The sequence below is a fragment of the Callithrix jacchus genome, chromosome 12 (genome assembly GCF_049354715.1).
Source record: "Callithrix jacchus isolate 240 chromosome 12, calJac240_pri, whole genome shotgun sequence".
Taxonomy (NCBI): domain Eukaryota; kingdom Metazoa; phylum Chordata; class Mammalia; order Primates; family Cebidae; genus Callithrix; species Callithrix jacchus.
Window position 1 is genome coordinate 36200419 of NC_133513.1, and position 19852 is coordinate 36220270.

The window sequence follows — 19852 nt, forward strand, 5'->3', positions numbered from 1 at the left end:
TCAGTCTCTCCACATTTTAAGGTGGCAGTTTGCCTTTGTGAACTCAATTTTTGATGAATTCGAGGAAAGTCATTGAGTTTGTCCAGTTTTTCTTGTCGTAAGGATGGAAGTGACAACTTCTAGGCTTTTTATAAGTCAAAGCTGAAACCAAAGTGCTTTTTAGTCTGGTCTCTTGTATTAATCTCTTTCAATATGAAGACTCAAATCTTTCAACTCAAGGTATCTTAATTAGTTTTTTCTTTTTTTTGAGATGGAGTCTCACTCCGTTGCCCAGCCCAAACTGCAGTGGCACGATCTTGGTTCACTGCAACCTCCGCCTCCTGAGTTCAAGGAATTCTCCTGCCTCAGCCTCCCGAGTAGCTGGGATTACAGGTGTGCTCACACCCCACTAATTTTTGTATTTTTAGTACAGATGGGATTTCACCATCTTGGCCAGGCTGGTCTGGAACTCTAGACCTCAGGTGATCTGCCCACCCTGGCCTTCCAAAGTGCTGGGATTACAGGTATGTGAGCCATGGTGCCCAGCCTTAATTAGTTTTTGATTAATTCTCTTCTATCTGTTCCTTTAATTTCCTGGAACCCTTAATATTTACATGTTGGGGCCTCTTGTTATATCAGCCAAACCATTGTCTTTGTGTACTAATTACTTAGCTTGGACTTATTTTCTCAGAATTTTGGCTCCTTTTGAATGGGATAGTCATTGTTTTTTCATTTTTGTTTAGGAGACAAGTCTCACTTTGTTGCCAGGCTGGAGTGCAGCGACATGATCACAGCTCACTATAGCCTCAACCTCATTTGCACAAACGATCTTCCCACCTCAGCCTCTCAATTGCTGGACCATCATGCCCAGCAATTTTTTGTTAACTTTTTGTAGAGGTGGAGTCCTTCTATGTTGTCCAGGCTGGTCTTGAACTCCCGGGCACAAGCAGTTGGCCCATCTCAGCCTCTCAAAGTGCTGAGATTACAGGCATGAGCCACTGTGCATGGCTATTGTCCTTTTCATGAGCAAGGCAGCATCTTCCTTGAGCCTTTGACAGACAGGCTGTTAGCGTCTCTTGAGCAGGTGACACCCAGCTGACAGTAAAGGACAAGTCAGTTTCTACTTTTGCTGGTGACAAATCAGCTGGAAAACTTACTCTTTGAGATTCTCAGCAAAGAAGGTTTGAATCTCCTTTGTGTACTTGGCAGTCTTTATCTTTTGTTCTTTGTTTTAGGAGGTTTTTACCATTTTTTCACATACAGCAGGTCCTTGAATAACCTCATTTGGTTCTATGCCATTTCCTCTAATGTCATTTCATTATAAAGTTGATGAGGAAAAAATCAATTCCTGGCTGTGGGCATTTACTGTATGGAGTCTACACATTCTAATGTCTACGTGGTTTTCCCCTAGCTATTCTAGTTTCCTCCCACATCCCAAAGACATACATGTTAGGCTAATTGGTGTGTCTAGGTTTTCCCACTTTGAGTGAGTGTGGGCGGGTGTGTGACTGTGCCTTGCGATGGGATGGTGTTCTGTCCAGGGTGGGTTTCTGTCTTGTGCTTTGAGCTGCCATGAGAGGTTCTGGCCATGAGACCCTGATCTGGAATAAGCAGGGCAGAAAATGAATTAATGAATAAATACTAATTATCATAAAATAAAAATCTGTAAAGTATGCAGTAATCATATAAATGCACAACAGCAGATGACGTGGCATGAAAGTACTCACGGAGCTGGTCGTATCTGTGATTGTTTTTGAACTGTGTGGCTAGGGGGGTGCTTTTATGATTTTTGCTTTGGAAACACTTATTTCTTATTTTAACCCATCACTACTATGACCACTATCACTCACTGATTCACCAAAAATTGGGTAATTATATGTCTTGTTTTTAAATTTTTAAAATTTGTTTTTATTTTGTCTGTGGGCAGCCATCTTGCTGGGCCCCAGAGGGCTGCTGGCTGTCATTCTGGTTTTTATTAATCTTTCTTAAATGTATATGTAGCCCACCTTTATTTCAATGCTTAAAGTGTTTTGAGTCTTTATTTAGAAATTTGGTGATATTTTTCTGACCAGAAAAATGCCATAGGAACTTAACTCTTGTTTATATCTACTAGCTTTTGGTGAAATTGGTTTTCTTATACATCATTTTGCTTAATTGTAATTTCCAAGAACCTGTTAATGACGTTAAATGAGGACTTATTGTACATATATTAATATGTATTTCATGCCTTTAGTTGAAAGGTTTGATTTGGGGCTTCACAATTCAGTAGTCAAGTTTTTCAATTTTTGAGAATTCTTTTTTTTTTGAGACAGAGTCTCTGTCACCCAGGCTGGAATGCAGTTGTGGGATCTCGGCTCACTGCAACATCTGCCTCCCAGGTTCAAGTGATTCTCCTGCCTCAGCCTCTCGAGTAGCTGGGATTACAGAGGTGTGCCACCATGCCTGGCTAATTTTTGTGTGTTTTTTTTTAGTAGAGATGGGGTTTTGCCATTTTGGCCAGACTGGTGAGAATTTCTCTTTTTTTTTTTTCTAAGATGGAGTGTCACTCTATTGCCTAGGCTGGAGTGCAGTGGTGCGATCTCAGCTCACTGCAATCTCCACCTCTTGGGTTCAAGCAATTCTCTTGCCTCAGCCTCTCAAGTAGCTAAGATTAAAGGCATGTGTCACCACACCTGGTTAATTTTTGTATTTTTTTTTTTAGTAGAGACAGAGTTTTACCATGTTGGCCAGGCTGGTCTCGAACTCCTGGCCTCAGGTAATCTGCCTGCCTTGGCCTCCCAAAGTGCTGGGATTGCAGGCTTGAGCCACCATGCCTGGCAAGTGAGAATTCTTATTTTCTGATAGCTCCTTGTAAATGAAGTCAGTTCTACTTTAAGTAGTTTTCTATTCAAATATGTAAGAATATAATTTGTAATCAAAATAGATTTTCAAGATTTGGAAGGCCGAGGTGGGAGGATTGCTTGAGGCCAGGAATTCAAGACTTTGTCTCTACTAATAAAAAATAAAGGCCAGGCATAGGTGGCTCGCTCCTTAATCCTAGCACTTTGGGAGGCTGAGGCAGCAGATACTTGAGGTCAGGAGCTCCAGACCAGCTCGGTCAACATGGTGAAACTCCGTCTCTACTAAAAATACAAAAATTAGCCAGTTGTGGTGGTAGGTGCCAGTAATCCCAGCTACTTGGGAGGCTGAGATGGTAGGATTGCCTGAACCTGGGAGGCAGAGGTTTCAGTGAGCTAAGATCACACCACTGCATTCCAGCCTGGGTGACAAAGCAAGACTGTCTCAAAAAAAAAAAAAAAAAAAAATTAATGGGAAGTAGTGGTGTGCACCTGTATTTCTAGTACTCAGGAGGCTTAGGTGGGAGGATCACTTGAACCTGGGAGTTCGAGGCTGCAGTGAGCTATGATTGCACCACTGTACTCCAGCCTTGGTGACAGAGCAATATCCCGTCTTTAAAACAAACAAATAGGCTGGGTCTGGTCGCTCATGCTTGTAATCCTAGCACTTTGGGAGGCTGAAGGTGGGTGGATTACCTGAGGTCAGGAGTTCGAGACCAGCCTAGGCAACATAGTGAAACCCTGTCTCTACTAAAAATACAAAAATCATCTGCTATGGTGGCGGGTTCCTGTAGTCCCAGCTACTCGGGAGGCTGAGACAGGAGAATCGCTTGGACCCATGAGGTAGAGGTTGCAGTTAGCCAAGATCGTGCCACTGCACTTCAGTGTGGCCAGCAGAGCAAGACCCTGTCTCAAAACAAAACAAAACAAAAAGAAAAGAAATAAAACAAACAAACAAACAACAGATTTTCTCCCATTTCTTGCTGGGATGTTTTTCTCCCACATTCAGCTGTTTCGCTTATCTTAGTTCTTACTGTTCTAGCCTCAGTTTTCCTAAAGTATCTCTACTTCATTTTCTTTTTTTTTCAAGATGGAGTTTCACTCTCGTTGCACAGGCTGCAGTGCAATGGTGCAGTCTCAGCTCACTGCAACCTCCACCCCCTGGGTTCAAGCAGTTCTCCTTCTCCTGCCTCAGGCTCCTGAGTGGCTGGGATTATAGGTGCCCACTGCCATGCTGGGCTAATTTTTCGTATTTGATAGAGATGGGGTTTCACCATGTTGGTCAGGCTGATCTTGAACTTCTGACACAGATGATCCACCTGCCTTGGCCTCCCAAAGTGCTGGGATTACAGGCATGAGCTACCACGCCCGGCCCTCTACTTCATTTTTTATTCATTTTCCATAATTGAAGAACTCTATGTTTAGTGTAGGTTGCTAATTTTGTTTTGTTTCAGAGAATTTTATTCTTATTCTTTGTGTCCTGTTTTCCAGGCTTCTGTGTGGCTTCCCTCAGACCTGACCCTAGTACTTTTGCCTTTCCTTGGGAGCCATCTGATTCACTGCTGGTTTCAGCAGCCACCAAGATGCCAGTGACTCCCCAGTCCTCAGCTTCTTCAGGGGCTTCAGAACCACTCATCCGGCTGCCTCCTAAAGACCCCTGCCTGCCTGTTCCACAGACACTTCAAGCACAACATGTCCGAGACCCCTCTAACCCTTACCTTTTGTCCAGCCTCTTTGCACTTCTCCGTCTTTGCAAATGGCATCTGGATTTACTTGGAGGCTCATAAGGAAACCCTGGGAGATAATTTCCCCATCTTTCTTTTTGCACCATGAATTTGGGACCAATATCTCTTGAAGTCTTATTTTGTAGGATCAATTCTTTCCAGGAGTTAGCTAATATCTTTCATAAAAAGCCAGAGAGCTGGCCATGCATGGTGGCTTACGCCTGTAATCCCAGCACTTTGGGAGGCCAAAGTGGGCAGATCATGAGGTCAGGAGATCGAGACCATTCTGGCTAACATGGTGAAAACTTGTCTCCACTAAAAATACAAAATGTTAGCCGGGTGTGGTGGGATGTACCTGTAGTCCCAGCTACTCTGGAGACTGAGGCAGGAGAATTGCTTGAAACTGGGAGGCGGAGGTTGCAGTGAGCCGAGATCGTGGCTCACCCTGGGCCACAGAGCACTGTGTCTGAAAAAAAGAAAAGAACAAAAAAAGCCAGATAGCTAATATTTTATGCTTTGTGGACCAAGAAATAAAACCAAGGGCTTATGTAGGATTTACTGAGCAAGAGACAAAATAAATTTCCACCAGTTTTTTTGTTTGTTTTTGTCTGTTCTGACGTGAGGCCTTTGGCTTTACGCTGTCGCCAGGCTGAAGTGCAGTGGTGCAGTCATGGCTCACTGAAGCCTAGACCTCATGGGCTCATGATTCTTCCACCTCAGCCTCCTATGTAGCTGGGACCACATGTCACCACGCTGCTACATCCTGCCATGACATGCTAATTTAAAAACATTTCTCTGAAGACGGGGTTTTGCCACATTGCCCAGGCTACCACCAATTTTTTGTTGATGAAATTAAAAATATAATCATGATTATGTTATTGTGTTTTGCAGTATAGATCTACTAATGAGAAAAGTGGAATTCTTTTGGGGTGGTTAACATTTTGCCTAATTGGGGTTCTTCTCGTTAGTATTCTGTGTCATCAAAATCTATTGCAAATCATCATCTGCTAATGTTGAATTGCAATGAGCTTTTACATATTTTCTTTTTGAAAATGTGTTTCACATAGGTACTGCCAGTTACCGATATCAGTTCACAAACATGATTTTATTATATTTTTAAAAATAAATTTAATGTGTATTTTTGAGGCTTACAACGTGTTATGGGATGCATAAACAGTAAAGTGGTCACTGTAGTGAAGCAGATTAATGTATGTCATCTCACATAGTCATTTTTTATGACAAGAGCCGCTACAATTTACTTAATAAAAATCCCTAATAGAATTTTATTAACTTTAGTCCTTATGTTATACATTAGAACTCTAAAGGTGTTCATCCTACATATTTAAAAGTTAGTATCCTTTGTCTTGTATTTCCCCATTTCCTTCACCACCCCTCCAACACCTGTAGTAATTGCTGCTTCATTCTCTGTCTCTGTATTTGAGCTCTTTTTAAAAATATGGCTAATAGCCTGTGTAGTGGCTCACACCTGTAATCCCAGCACTTTGGGAGGCCGAAGTGGGCGGATTGCTTGAACCTAGGAGTTCAGACCAGCCTGGGCAACATGGTGAAACCCTGTCTATATAAACAGTAAAAAATATTAGCCGGGTGTGGTGGTACATGCTTGTAACCCCAGCTACTTGGGAGGTTGAGGTGAGAGGATCACTTGAGCCTGGGAGGTTGAGGCTGCGTGAGCCATGATTGTTCCACTTCACTCCAGCCTGGGTGACAGAGCAAGACTTTCTAAATAAAAAAAAAAAAACTATATCTATATCTATATCTATATCTATATGACTCACAAATAAGCTGTAATGAGATATTCCCACTAATTAGATAAGAAAACTGCCCACCTTCCTCTATGCATTAAAAATCTGACATTCAAAGCCCATTTTTCTTGTTTTGACACAATATGCACTGGTAATAAAAAGCTAAAACAAAATGTCACAAGATGGCATTAGGCCTAGCACTTGAAATACAGTGAAGTCATAACTGAATCCATGCCCGTGATTTGTAGTGTGCTGGGCAGCAGTGAGAGTGCCACATATAGTCTATGGTGACTACTCACCCCTGCTATTGTATGAAAGCAGCTTAGATGATGTACAGTCAAACATGCATGATTGTGTCCTAATAAAATTTTATGGACACTGAAATTTGAATTTTATATGATTTCTACATACATGTGTCCAAAAATATTCTTTTGATTTTTTCCTATTTAAAAATGTAGAAAATGTAACAACCATTCCTGGCACCCAGGCTGTACAGAATGGGCAGGCCAGATTTGGCTGTGAGTTGTTTGTCGACTCCTGCTGTTCTTGTCACCTGAATATGCATGGTCATCTCGCCCTCTGGTCTTTGCCCTGCATTTCCTCTAAAGCCCTTTAAAATCATTGCCCCTAAGATGTAAACCTGGACATCTAACTCTAGTGCTTACTTTACCTCTTCATTGGCTCCCTGTTATCCCCTGCTGTGATCATGAAGTGGTGGCTTCAAGGTTTACCTTAGGGAGTGCTTAAGAAGATCAGCATGCTTGAGGCTGGGGGTGGCTCACGCCTGTAATCCCAGCACTTTGGGAGGCTGAGGCAGGAAGATCACTTGAGGTCAGGAGTTTGAGACCAGCCTGGCCAACATGGTAAAACCCTGTCTCTACTTAAAAAAAAAAAAAAAAAAAAAAAAAAAATTAGCCCAGCATGGTGGTGCGTGCCTGTAATCCTAGCTACTCAGGAGGCTGAGGCAGGAGAATCACTTGAACCTGGGAGGCGGAGGTTGCAGTGAGCTGAGCTCACACCACTGCACTCCAGCCTGGGCAACAGAGTGAGACTCCATCTCAAAAAAAAAAAAAGCATGCTAAAGAAAATAGCATAGCTATTTACATTGTTTACTCCCACAAAAAAGCAACTTTGTAGTACATGTGTAACTCATGATAAAATATTTAGGGAAGGGAATTCATCCCAAATTATTTATAATCTTGCTCTTGATTTTGCTTATCGATCTGTATCTTAATATAGATCTATCCTTTCACCAACAAACAGTACTATTTGTAGTTTTATTAATGTGCCCTGTGTTTTCAGTGTCCTCAGCCTTTTTTTTTGCCTTGCTATTGGCCCATATTATTACTTATTATTATTATTATCATTAGAGATGGAGTCTTGCTCTGTCTCCCAGGCTGGAGTACAATGGCATGATCTCAGCTCATTGCAACCTCCGCCTCCCAGGTTCAAGCAATTCTCCCACTTCAGCCTCCTGAGTAGCTGGGATTACAGGTGTGTGCCACCACACCCAGCTAATTTTTGTATTTTTTGTAGAGATGGGGTTTTACCGTGTTGGCCAGGCAGGCCTCAAGCTCCTGACCTCAGGTGATCTTGCTCTCTTCAGCCTTTCAATGTGCTGGGCTTATAGGTGTGAGCCACTGCGACCGGTCCGTGATACATTATTGATGTGTGAGGACTCAAGGCGTTATTTTCTTAAGGTAGCCCAATCTCTTATTCAAAACAGAATTGAACACTTTCCCCCATGTGACCATTATCTTTTAGATACTTCTTGCATTTCTTCTGCAAAACCTTATTGCAGGCATATATTTTAAACTATGTCTTTCAATGATACAATGAACCCTTTGAGAGCAACATTTTAAAATATTTGTTTTTATATTTTCAGAACATGAGACAGCTCCAGAACATTGGGAACCTTGGATTTTTTCCCCCACAAATCAAGAAATTCATACATGGTTAGGGTACTTTTGTGATTTGTTCTCCCACAGCATATAATGCCAAATAAAGGACAGAGTAGGTATGCTGTGTGATGTTTTTTTCTCTGGGTATCAACAGTGAACATGACAAAGTATTAGATCTGAAACATTGCATAGTGTTCGTCATAGTCACTGTAAAATGAACATAGATGTACTTTTTCAGGGATCAGTGTTGTTCAAGGATGTGACTGTGGACTTCCCCCAGGAGGAGTGGCAGCATCTGGGCCCTGTTGAGAGGACCCTGTACAGGGATGTGATGCTGGAGAACTACAGCCTCCTTGTCTCAGTGGGTAAGGGTTATGTTGTATATACTTTTAAATAACATTTTTTTTTTAGACGGAGTTTTGCTCTTGTTACCCAGGCTGGAGTGCAATAGCGTGATCTCGGCCCACTGCAACCTCCGCCCCCCGGGTTCAGGCAATTCTCCTGCCTCAGCCTCCTGAGTAGCTGGGATTACAGGCATGCACCACCATGCCCAGCTAATTTTTTGTAATTTTTAGTAGAGACGGGGTTTCACCATGTTGACCAGGATGGTCTCGATCTGTTGACCTCATGATCCACCTGCCTCGGCCTCCCAAAGTGCTGGGATTACAGGCTTGAGCCACCACGCCTGGCCGGCTAAATAACATTTTTTAAGCAGTTGATTTATGTGATCATTTATAGAGATGAATGCATTTTAGGGTTGAAATTTAGGGTTCAAAGGTGACCCTGGGCTGTAGGTATTAGGTAACCTTTCTTGGTCACCGGAAACAACATTTTTCTCCTCTCCCAGTGAAAAGTTTAAATGACCTTATTAACTACAGCTCCTAAAACTGCACCTTTTTTTCTTCAGAAGCCCTGAAGCTATAAGTCTGGGTGAGTCCTGAGTCATTTCTCATTCAGAGTGTTGCATTAGCAAGCCGGGGTGGTCTTCAAGTTGGAGCGAGGAGCGGAGGCATGGATGTTAGAGGAAGAGTCCTCAATCCAAAACCACTTGGTTGAATAGTGAGTACCTATCCACTGTAAGCCCAGCGAGGTTAGGTCCCTTTGCATTCAGGTGTTCTGCTCTTCACTATTTTAAAGGAATTTTGTATTTCATTTCATTTATTAATTTCTTTTGGGTTACAAACAAATGAAATTTATATCTCACCGTTCTGGGGGCTAGAAGTCCAAGACCAGGGTACTAGCATGGTCAGGTTCTGGTGAGGGCCCTGTTCCAGGTTGCAGACTGCCAACTTCTTCTTACATCCTCACATAATGGAGAGAGAGCTAGAGAGCTCTTTGGGGTCTTTTTTTCAGACTTTTATTTTAGGTTCATTGGGGTACATGTGAAGGTTTGTTACAGGGGTGGCAGGCTGGGAGCAGGCAGCAATAAAACCTGCAGTGGCCCACGACAGAGATGGCACCTGCACTAGCTTGGGAGTTAGGGAGGTCATGTGAAGTGTTTGGCTTCTAGATGTTTGTTGAAGGTGTTCCCCAAACAGGATTTGTTGGATTGGTTTTGGAGTATAAGAAAAAGTGTCACTTGATACATAGATACTTTTTTTTTTTGAGATGGAGTCTCGCTCTGTTGCCCAGGCTGGAGTGCAGTGGTGTGATCTCAGCTCACTGCAACTTCTGCCTCCTGGGTTCAAGCGATTCTCATGCCTCAGGCTCCTGAGTAGCTGGGATTACAGGTGTATGCCACCATGCCTCACTCATTTTTGTATTTTAGTAGAGACAGGGTTTCGCCATGTTGGCCAGGCTGGTATTGAACTCCTGGCTTCAAGTGATCTGCCCACTTTGGCCTTGCAAAGTGCTGGGATTACAGGCGTGAGCCACTGTACCCAGTCTGTAAAGATATAATTTATTGAGTTGGGGAAAAATGGAGCAAAATAGTGCTGGGAGGAAACTGATAAGAATGTAGGTAAATCTAAACAAACATTTCTTTGGTGAGTAATACTTGTTGCATGTAGAAAGGACAGAAACATAATACTGAAAAGTAGCACGTAGGTCAGTCAGCACTTGGGCTTCTCTTCTCAAATATTTCTGTCTTTCTGAAGACACGTGAACAAATATGCATGGTAAAATTTAATGAACAAATGCTAAAACAAGGAAAACACTATCACTTTCAAACCTGTAAACAAGATAAAGTCGAAAATTAAAACCAACCATCGTAAACAAAATTCAATCAGACCAAAAAATGGTAATAAAGTACTGAAGAGTAACGAGTGGTAAGTGTGGAACACATAAAAGCTGCCCCACCTCCCAAAAAATAAAGAAACTGCCGGATATTTTAATAATTACAGGAAGTGAAATTGACTAAATTCTCCTGATAAAAGACAAAGATAAGTTGGATTTTGAGGGTTTTTTGTTACTGTATTTTATGTTATTTTTGGAGACAGGGTCCCACTCTGATGCCCAGGCTGGTCAGGAATTCAAGACCAGCCTGGTGAAACCCCATTTTAATAAAAATACAAAAATTAGCCAGGGGTGGTGGCACATACTTGTAATCCCAGCTACTCAGGAGGCTAAGGCAGGAGAATCACTTGAACCTGGGAGATGGAGTTTGCGGTGAACCGAGACTGCACCACTGCACTCCAGCATGGGCGACAGAGTGAGACTCCAACTCAACAAAAAATAAAATAAAATAAAGATGACTGGTGCCTAGAAAGGCAACAGATTGTATACATGATCTTACATCTACCAACTTGCTATATACTCAGACTATTTTTAGTCATCTGTCTGCAGACAACATTTTCTATTTTTTTTTTTGAGACAGGGTCTTACTCCATCACCCAGGCTGGAGCGCAACAGCGTGACCTCCTCTCACTGCAGCCTTGACTGCCTGTCTCGGCCTCCCAAAGGGCTGGGATTACAGGCATGAGCCACCATGTCTGGCCTCATCTTTATTTATTTATTTTTTTTAGAGACAAGGTCTTACTATGTTGCCCAGGCTGGTCTTGAACTCCTGAGCTCAAGTGATCCTCCCACCTCAGCCTCCCAAAGTGCTAGGATTACGGGCATGAGCCACTATGCCTGGCCACACCAGTCATCTTTAGAAAACATGGTTCAGGTGTGAGTGCAGGAGATCAAGGCTGTAGTGAGCTATGGTCACACCACTGCACTCCAGCCTGGGCAACAGAATGAGACCTTGTCTCAAAATAAAAACAACCTCCCTCACAACAATTCAAAGAATTTAAACAACTTGCAATAACAAGGCCTTTATTTTTTACTTTTTTGAGACAGGGTGTTGCTCTGTTGTCCAGGCTGGAGTGCAGTAGTACAAGTGTGGCTCACTGCAACCTCTGCTTCCCGGGCTCAACTGATCCTCCCACCTCAGCCTCCCTAAGTAGCTGGGACCACAGGTGCATACCACCATGCCCAGCTAATTTTTTTTTTTTTTTTTGTAGAGACAGGATTTTACCTTGTTGCCCGGACTAGTCCTGAACTTTTGGACTCAAGCGATCCTCCCACCTTGGAATCCCAAAATGTTGGGATTACAGACATGAGCCACTGGGCCTGGCCAACAAGGCCTTCAATGGAGAAACAAGAAAAGTGTATTGAAAGACATTAAAGGAAACATAAATGTGGAGATAGGGAACACCTAATAATATTGTGAAGTTGTCCATGCTTTCTAAATTTACCTGTGGATTCAGCATACAGTTATGCATTGCTTAGTGACAAGGATCCACGCTGGGACATGTTAGGCAACTTCATTGTTATGCAGACATCATAGAGAGTGTACTTACACAAACCTAGATAGTATAGCCTACCACACATCTAGATGATATAGCCACACACTGTATGATACAGCCTATTGCTCCTAGGCTACAAACCTGCACAGCATGTTGCTGTATGGAATACTGTAGACAATTGTAACACAATGGTAAGTATTTATGTATGTAAACGAACTGCCACAGGTAGTCTGGAAAGAACTCTACAGTCCAGAAAGAGCCTGGAAAGTGGTTTTGTGAGATGGACTTTACTCCTGGTGAAGATTCTGTGAACACTGTTTAACCTACAACAAAAGATTTAGAATATTGATGACGTAGCAAAACAGTGGCAGGGTTTGAGAGGATGGACTCCAATTTTGAAAGAAGTTCCATTATGGGTAAAATGCTATCAAACAACATCATGTGCTGCAGAGAAATATTTCATGGAAGGAAGAGTCAGTTAATGTGGCAAATTTCATTGTTGTTTTCTTTTAAGAAGTTGTTACAACCACTCCAATATTCAGCAACCACTACCCTTATCAGGCAGCGGCCAACAATATCGAGGCAAGACCCTTCACCAGCAAAAAGGCTATGACTCCCTGAAACTCAGATAATCATTAACATTTTTAGCAATAAAGTATTTTTATATTTTTCTCTGTCTTTTAAATAATTGAGTTTTAAGTAAGGACATCAAGTATTTCTTCTTCTTCTTTTTCTTTCTTCTTCTTTTTTTTTTTAAAAGACCGGGGTTTTGCCATGTTGTTCAGGCTGTTCTTGAACTCCTGAGCTCAAGCAATCAAACTGCCTCGGTCTTCCAAAGTGCTGGGATTACAGGGATGAGCCACCAAACCCAGCCAGCATCAAATGTTTTAAAATTAAGGTACATACCTTGTTTCCTAAACGTAACACCATTTCACACTTAATAGACTACAGTGTAGTGTAAACATATCTTCTTTTTTTCAATAGAGACAGGATCTCCCCATATTGCCCAGGTTGATCTCACAACTCCTGGACTCAAGTGATCCTCCCCTCTCCATCTTCTAAAGAACTGGGATTATAGGCATGAGCCATCACACCCAGCCAACGTAACTTTATATTCACAAGGAAACAAACCAATTGTGTGACTTGTTTTTTAGCAATATTTGCTTTATTATGGTGGTCTGGAGCCAAATCCACAATATCTTTGAGGTATGGCTGTTCTTTCTAAGCATTTCCTCAGTCAGCCTACTTTTTCTCCATTTTTATTGTCATTATTCTATCCATTTTTTTGTTTCTTCTTGCTGTTGTTTGGAAAAGGAATTTGCTGTGTCATCCAGCCTGGAGTACAGTAGCACGATCACAGCTCACTGCAGCCTCGATCTTTTGTGTTCAAACTGTCCTCTTGCCTCTAGCTCCTGAGTAGCTGAGACTACAGATGCACGATACCCCACCTGGCTCGTTTTAAAAAAAATGTTTGTTGGCCGGGTGCAGTGGCTCACGCCTGTAATCCCAGCACTTTGGGAGGCCGAGGCGGGTGGATCAGGAGGTCAAGAGATCGAGACCATCCTGATCAACATGGTGAAAACCTGTCTCTACTAAAAATACAAAAAATTAGCTGGGCATGGTGGCGTGTGCCTGTAATCCCAGCTACTCAGGAGGCTGAGGTAGGAGAATTGCCTGAACCCAGGAGGTTGCGGTGAGTGGAGATCGCGCCATTGCACTCCAGCCTGGGTAACAAGAGTGAAACTCCAACTCAAAAAAAAAAAAAATGTTTATAGAGTTGGGGTCTCATCATGTTGCTCAGGCTGATCTGGAACTCTTGGCCTTAAGCAATTCTGCCCTCAACCTCCTGAGAAGCTAGGATCAACACATTGTTGAAGAGTACACAGATGTTTCATTGCAGACTGTCAACCTGAATTTGTGTTTGCTTGACATTCCCTAATTATTAGTTTCAGCTTACCCACTTTTTGTTGGTAACATGCAGAAGAGACTATGCCCTTTTTAGTGTATCACATCAGGAAGCATCTCACATTGGTTTGTGCCATTACTGGTGCAGTGACTTTCAGCCACTTGGTTAAGATGGAGTTGGCCATATTTCTCCACTGCAAAATTACCAATTTTCTTTTTGCAATTATAAAGTATGTGTGTGAGAAGATTCTTTGAGATGAGGTATGTATCTCATTCTTCATCAAACTATAAGGGTTTTTATAAGTGAAAGCAAATTTATTAAGAAACTAAAGGAGCTTCCTTTCGGTTCGGCTGTTGTCCGGCGCGGGAGCCGCAGGGCCGTAGTCAGCCATGGCACCCAGCCGGAATGGCATGATCTTAAAGCCCCACTTCCATAAGGACTGGCAGCGGCGCGTGGCCACGTGGTTCAACCAGCCGGCCCGGAAGATCCGTAGACGCAAGGCCCGGCAAGCCAAGGCGCGTCGCATAGCCCCGCGCCCCGCGTCGGGGCCCATCCGGCCCATCGTGCGCTGCCCCACGGTTCGGTACCACACGAAGGTGCGCGCCGGCCGTGGCTTCAGCCTGGAGGAGCTCAGGGTGGCCGGCATTCACAAGAAGGTGGCCCGGACCATTGGCATTTCTGTGGATCCGAGGAGGCGGAATAAGTCCACCGAGTCCCTGCAGGCCAACGTGCAGCGGCTGAAGGAGTACCGCTCCAAGCTCATCCTGTTCCCCAGGAAGCCCTCGGCCCCGCAGAAGGGCGACAGTTCTGCTGAGGAACTGAAGCTTGCCACCCAGCTGACGGGACTGGTCATGCCCATCCGGAATGTCTATAAGAAGGAGAAAGCACGAGTCATCACTGAGGAGGAGAAGAATTTCAAAGCCTTCGCTAGTCTCCGCATGGCCCGTGCCAATGCCCGGCTCTTCGGCATACGGGCAAAAAGAGCCAAGGAAGCTGCAGAGCAGGACGTGGAAAAGAAAAACTGAGGCCTCCTGGGGACTTGTAATAAATCAGCGGTCATGCTGGGTCTCCACGTGATGTGTTTCGTGGGAACTGCGCCTGGGATGGGGCTTGGCGGCTGTGACTTCCAGCAGGGGTTTGGGGTGTTGTTGGAAGACAGTCCAGCCCTGGGTCATGCCTCACTTTCTGTGAAAGCACTGTTGCTTGCTTGGTTAGTGACTGAATTAAAATGGTTTTCTTGTGGGGAGGTTACCAAAAAAAAAAAAAAAAAAAAAAAAAACTAAAGGAATGAAAGAATGGCTAGTCCACTGGCAGAGCAGCATCACTTCAAGGTTTTGACATCAACTGATTTTTGTCCAAATCAATTACTGTGATGATTAAAATATAGTTATTACTAAGTTTATTTTCATTGTCTCAAGGTCTGCTGAACTCTGGATCCAGGCTATATCAATAGCGTAGTGTGGTGCCTCCTGTACCTGTGTCGGCCCCCCACAGTCCTTTTTATTTATTTTATTTTTTATAATAGAGACAGGGTCTTACTATGCTTGCCAGACTGATTTCAAACTCCTGGGCTCAAGCAATCTTCCTGCCTCAGCTTCCCAAAGTACTGGGATTACAAGCATGAGCCACCACACCTGGCAAGTCCGTTACCATCTTCAGAAGGCTTAGCCTGCACTTTCAGCAGAAGGATAGACTCCCAGGAAGACTGTAAGAGAGATTTGGGACCCAAGTTGATAATATCAAATACACGGAACTTGACTGTGTTCACCATGTTCTGGCTCTAGAGAAATGAGTCTGCTAGTGAGGTCGGTGCCATTCTGTGTACCTTGAAGTCACTCAGATATCTTGCTCCAGTCTTCTTGTTCTAAGGACACAACGGGTTTCCTTTTTCTCTGGAGATGAAATCTAGATCTTTGGCGGTGGGGGGGCGGGGAGAAAGAAAAATCTAGATCTTTGATTTTGGAACCAAATTTGGACTCTTGACCCTGGAGCACCAATTTCTTCAGAAAGTTGTTCTCCGGAATCAATCCCAGGATATGGGTTTTTCATAAATGCCTTCATGAGAGTGTGTAAATGAGAGGTGCTACAGGTGGTATGACACCATCTGGCTTCTCTGCTTTGAAACTCCGCACCAGGTTGATCTTGCCCATGGCTCTGGCTTGATTCTAAAGTCTCAGCTTCTGGTCTTTTCTGGAATCTGTGCCTAGCTCTTCGATTCTGAAACAAAATTTGGATTCTGGACTCTTCTGTATTGATTTCTAAAGCAAGTTTTTGTTTGGTACATAACCTGGGTAAGAGTTTTGGTTGAAGGTATTGATGAGGATTTTCAATTGATCTTCTGTGAATTTGGTACAATTGCACCTATGATTTGTTGCTACCATCTCGTGTGAAGAGGTGTCTTCAACCACCCTGGAAGAAAGGCTGGGAGACCACTTATGGCTTATTTGTAAAAAGAAAGTTCGCATATAATACAACATAATTCACAGATGTAAAGCATATGGTTTTCTGAGTTTTGACAAATGAAAACACCTGTGCAACTTCAACCCTTACTAGAATATGGATTAGGGTTTCTACCTGAAAGCACCAGTATGCTAACAAACAACTTTGCATTTTTTGAAATGTTCAGTGCCTGTGAGGATTCCTTACTCCAAGTTTATGACAAATATATCCAGAAGGCATAGTCTAGAATTAGTGTTTGGATGAGTATTTTCACTGATTGTCTGATTATTTGCTGTGAATTTGAAGTATGCTGATTTTTATGTAGTTGTCTTCTGAGAAACATTGTGCCATTTTCTGTGTGGAAACAACTTGTAGAATAAATGGATTATGGACATGCAGAGTTGGTTGTGATGGGCAAGTCTACCTGTGGCTGCCATTTAAGTGGAAGGTGGAATCTGACTCTGGAGCGTCGGTAGCCTGAGCTGGTGCTGGGCTCCCACTGACCCCGGGAGTACTCTATGCATGCTTCACCTTTTGAGAGGTGCAGTGGAAACAAAAATAGAAATTGTGCTCTATTTTCACATGTTAACAAAGGACAGAGGGTACTGCCAAGGAATTAGAAAACTGTGAAGTGAGAATTTATTCTTCTTAATAGCCTTTTAAACAAGGAATTTGAAAACAAATTCTCATACCAAAATGTAAACAGATGTATTATTTTTTATATTCCCAGGATAATATTGGTTTTATTTAAGCATCTCTGTTGCCCTGAAATGTCAAGTCAATTGGGAAAATAAATGTGAATAATCCCACCACTAGCCTCCAGACTTGATGTTTATGCTATTTCCTTTTTAAAATGACCTGTAAAAAGTTACAAATTAGAAATGTGGAAAGGAGAATGGTTTCATGCAAGAATACTGAAATAAGATCCCTGTTCTGGCCCCTAATTCTTAGACAAGTGATTGTACCTTTTGAAGTGTCAGTTCTCACCTCTGGAAAACATGGGCATTCATCTCTATGGGAGCTTCTAGCTCTGTCAGTGAGTTTCTGAAACTTGTCCAGGAAGGAACAGCCCTAGCCCAAGTGCCTGCTGCCCTGTGCTCGCCTTTTGCTTGCTTCTTATCTTTGAGATATCCTGCAGGCTCCTCCTCGATTCATTTCCTAAGCCAGTGCTATCTGATGACAGGGAATATGTTTCCAATTCTGGTCACATCTGAAAGGAATTTTTCCTGGCAGAAAGATTACATCTATGACCTGCAAAGCATTATGCTTCCCTCTGTATTCCAGATCTGGTGTTCTTTATATGGGAAAATTTATGATTTTGTCTTTTTCCATGAGAAAAATTACTCGGATCGTAAAGGAAAAAAGAATCCCTGAGCCAAAAAACGTCAACCAATAAGAAAAAGAAAGTGAGAAGCAAGTAAGAACAAAATATATTTTAAAGAAAGTAAAGTGGGCATAGCAATCACATTGAAATCTGGGTATAGAACAATCTTCGTCTATAAAATTAATATTTAGCCAACCACTATTCTAAGAGAGGTTGCGGCGGGAATACCTATCACCTGTTCTAGGCCACATGTCACTTATGGGCAAAAAGTAAAGCAAAGCCATAATTGTGGTTTGATATTTTGGATATTTGATCTCATTTCAGGATTTGCATAGTCTCACATTTTGAAGAACAAAATGTGGTGATTTCATTTTTCTCTCCATATCATGATTACTGAAAACTGAGGAACAAATGTAGACTAAAGAAGCAAACGCTGAAGGGAGAGATCATGCAGGTTAAACAGATACACTTTCTCAGGGAAAAGTCACTTACCCGTCATGCTGATATATTTTTGTGAGCTTAAATGGTTCTAGTGTATTTACACCTTGACTAAATTTACATGATTCACTGTGAGCTGTAGAATATAATTAAACTGACATTTGCTGGTACAGAATAAATTTGCATGTGAGTGAAATAAAGGATGAAAAGCTGGGTGCAGTGGCTCACACCTGTAATTCCAGCACTTTGGAAGGCCAAGGCAGGTGGATCACGAGGTCAAGAGATTATGACTATCCTAGCCAATATGGTGAAATTCTGTCTCTACTAAAAATACAAAAATTAGCCAGGCCTGGTGGCGCACACTTGTAGTCCCAGCTACTCAGGAGGCTGAGGCAGGAGAATCACTTGAACCTGGGAGGTGGAGGTTGTAGTGAGCTGAGATTGCACCACTGCACTCCAGCCTGGCGACAGAGGTCTCAAAAAAAAAAATTATTTACCAAAACTTAAGCAAAATCTCAAAGAAACTTTAAAGATAACATTTTATTTCTGATTATTTAAAATGTTTCAATCAATATTCTGAGCCTAAATTTGTAGGCGAGTGCTTTCTCCGTCTTTGCACATGTGAAGTGTGCCTGAACCACAGCCCTGTAGTTCTCAAACACCATCACACCCATAGAACAGAAAGGAAAGGGCAGTTTTACCAGCCAGCCCCCATAAGCCACTCCCTGGGGTCCTCCTCAGCCCTACTAAGTTTGGGAGGCCTGATTCCAGAGGGCTGGTTAATGAACTGGCAAAATAAACCCAAAGAATCTTAATTGCAAAGACAAACTCAGGTTTCAGCGCAGATAGTCCATACCGGTGCTTTTGATGTTAGCTGCGGTTAAGGGGGCAGGAAAGGCCCCCACTCTCTGGCTGGTGGCTAGTCAACTTAGCTCTTCCACCTCGGTGGGTTCCATTCCACCATGACCCAGTCAGGCTTATGGTGTCTCCTTATTCCAAGCGGAAAGAACTGCAATCAAATTCCGACATGTCCTGCACATCCTCCCAGGCCCTGGGCTACTGGTTAGGCTACTAGATTAAACCCATTAATAACTGGTAGCACAGCACAGCCTTCTTCTCAACAAATTACCATGCTGATCCCTGGACTCAGCCATCCATGCTCATGGTCTTTCATCTATAAGCCTTCAAAACATCTCCTCTGCTTCATGCTTTCTAATTTTGAGGACTTGGCTTAGGCTGCTTCTGAATGGCAGCTGCCTCTGGTTGACAGTTTATTTTTATTTTGAGGCAGAGTTTTGCTCTTTTTGCCCAGGCTGGAGTGCAATGGCATGATCTCGTCTCACTGCAACCTCCGCCTCTGCAGTTCAAGTGATTCTCATGCCTCAGCCTCCCTAATAGCTGGGGTTACAGGCGCCCGCCACCATGCCCGGTTAAATTTTTTTGGTATTTTTAGTAGAGAAGGGGTTTCACCATGTTGGCCAGGCTGGTCTCGAACTCCTGACCTCAAGTAATTCACCTGCCTTGGCCTCTCAAAGTTTTGGGATTACAGGTGTGAGCCACTGTGCCCGGCCGACTTCTTCACACTGTTCTCCAGCTGGGCAGAGTGGTAGCTGCAGAAAGAAGAGACCCCAACCAGGGGAAGGGTGCACTTTGGTTACGGAACTTTAGGGAAAGGGCTCTGGATCAGGCGTCTCCTCTAGAGTGGTCTGTTTAAAGTTAAAAAGGCCACCTTCAAAATAATTGTAAAATCTATATATTCACCAAGATATACTACATGTTTCAAGACAGGGTCTTGCTCTGTTGTCCAGAG

The 19852-nt window shown here is 43.0% G+C and overlaps 2 protein-coding genes and 1 pseudogene across 2 annotated transcripts in view; 2 read left to right on the forward strand and 1 right to left on the reverse strand.

Moving 5' to 3' along the window:
* Window positions 1–19852, forward strand: part of LOC100405404 (ribosome biogenesis protein BMS1 homolog) — an 83680-nt gene that overhangs the window by 13444 nt on the left and 50384 nt on the right. The window lies entirely within an intron of this gene.
* On the forward strand, window positions 14180–14913 carry LOC100404320 (large ribosomal subunit protein eL13). Its single transcript, XM_017978893.4, has one exon. It carries the CDS (start codon window positions 14231–14233, stop codon window positions 14864–14866), a length of 636 nt encoding a protein of 211 aa, XP_017834382.1. The 5' UTR covers window positions 14180–14230; the 3' UTR covers window positions 14867–14913.
* On the reverse strand, window positions 15747–16306 carry LOC118146079 (double homeobox protein A-like; annotated as a pseudogene).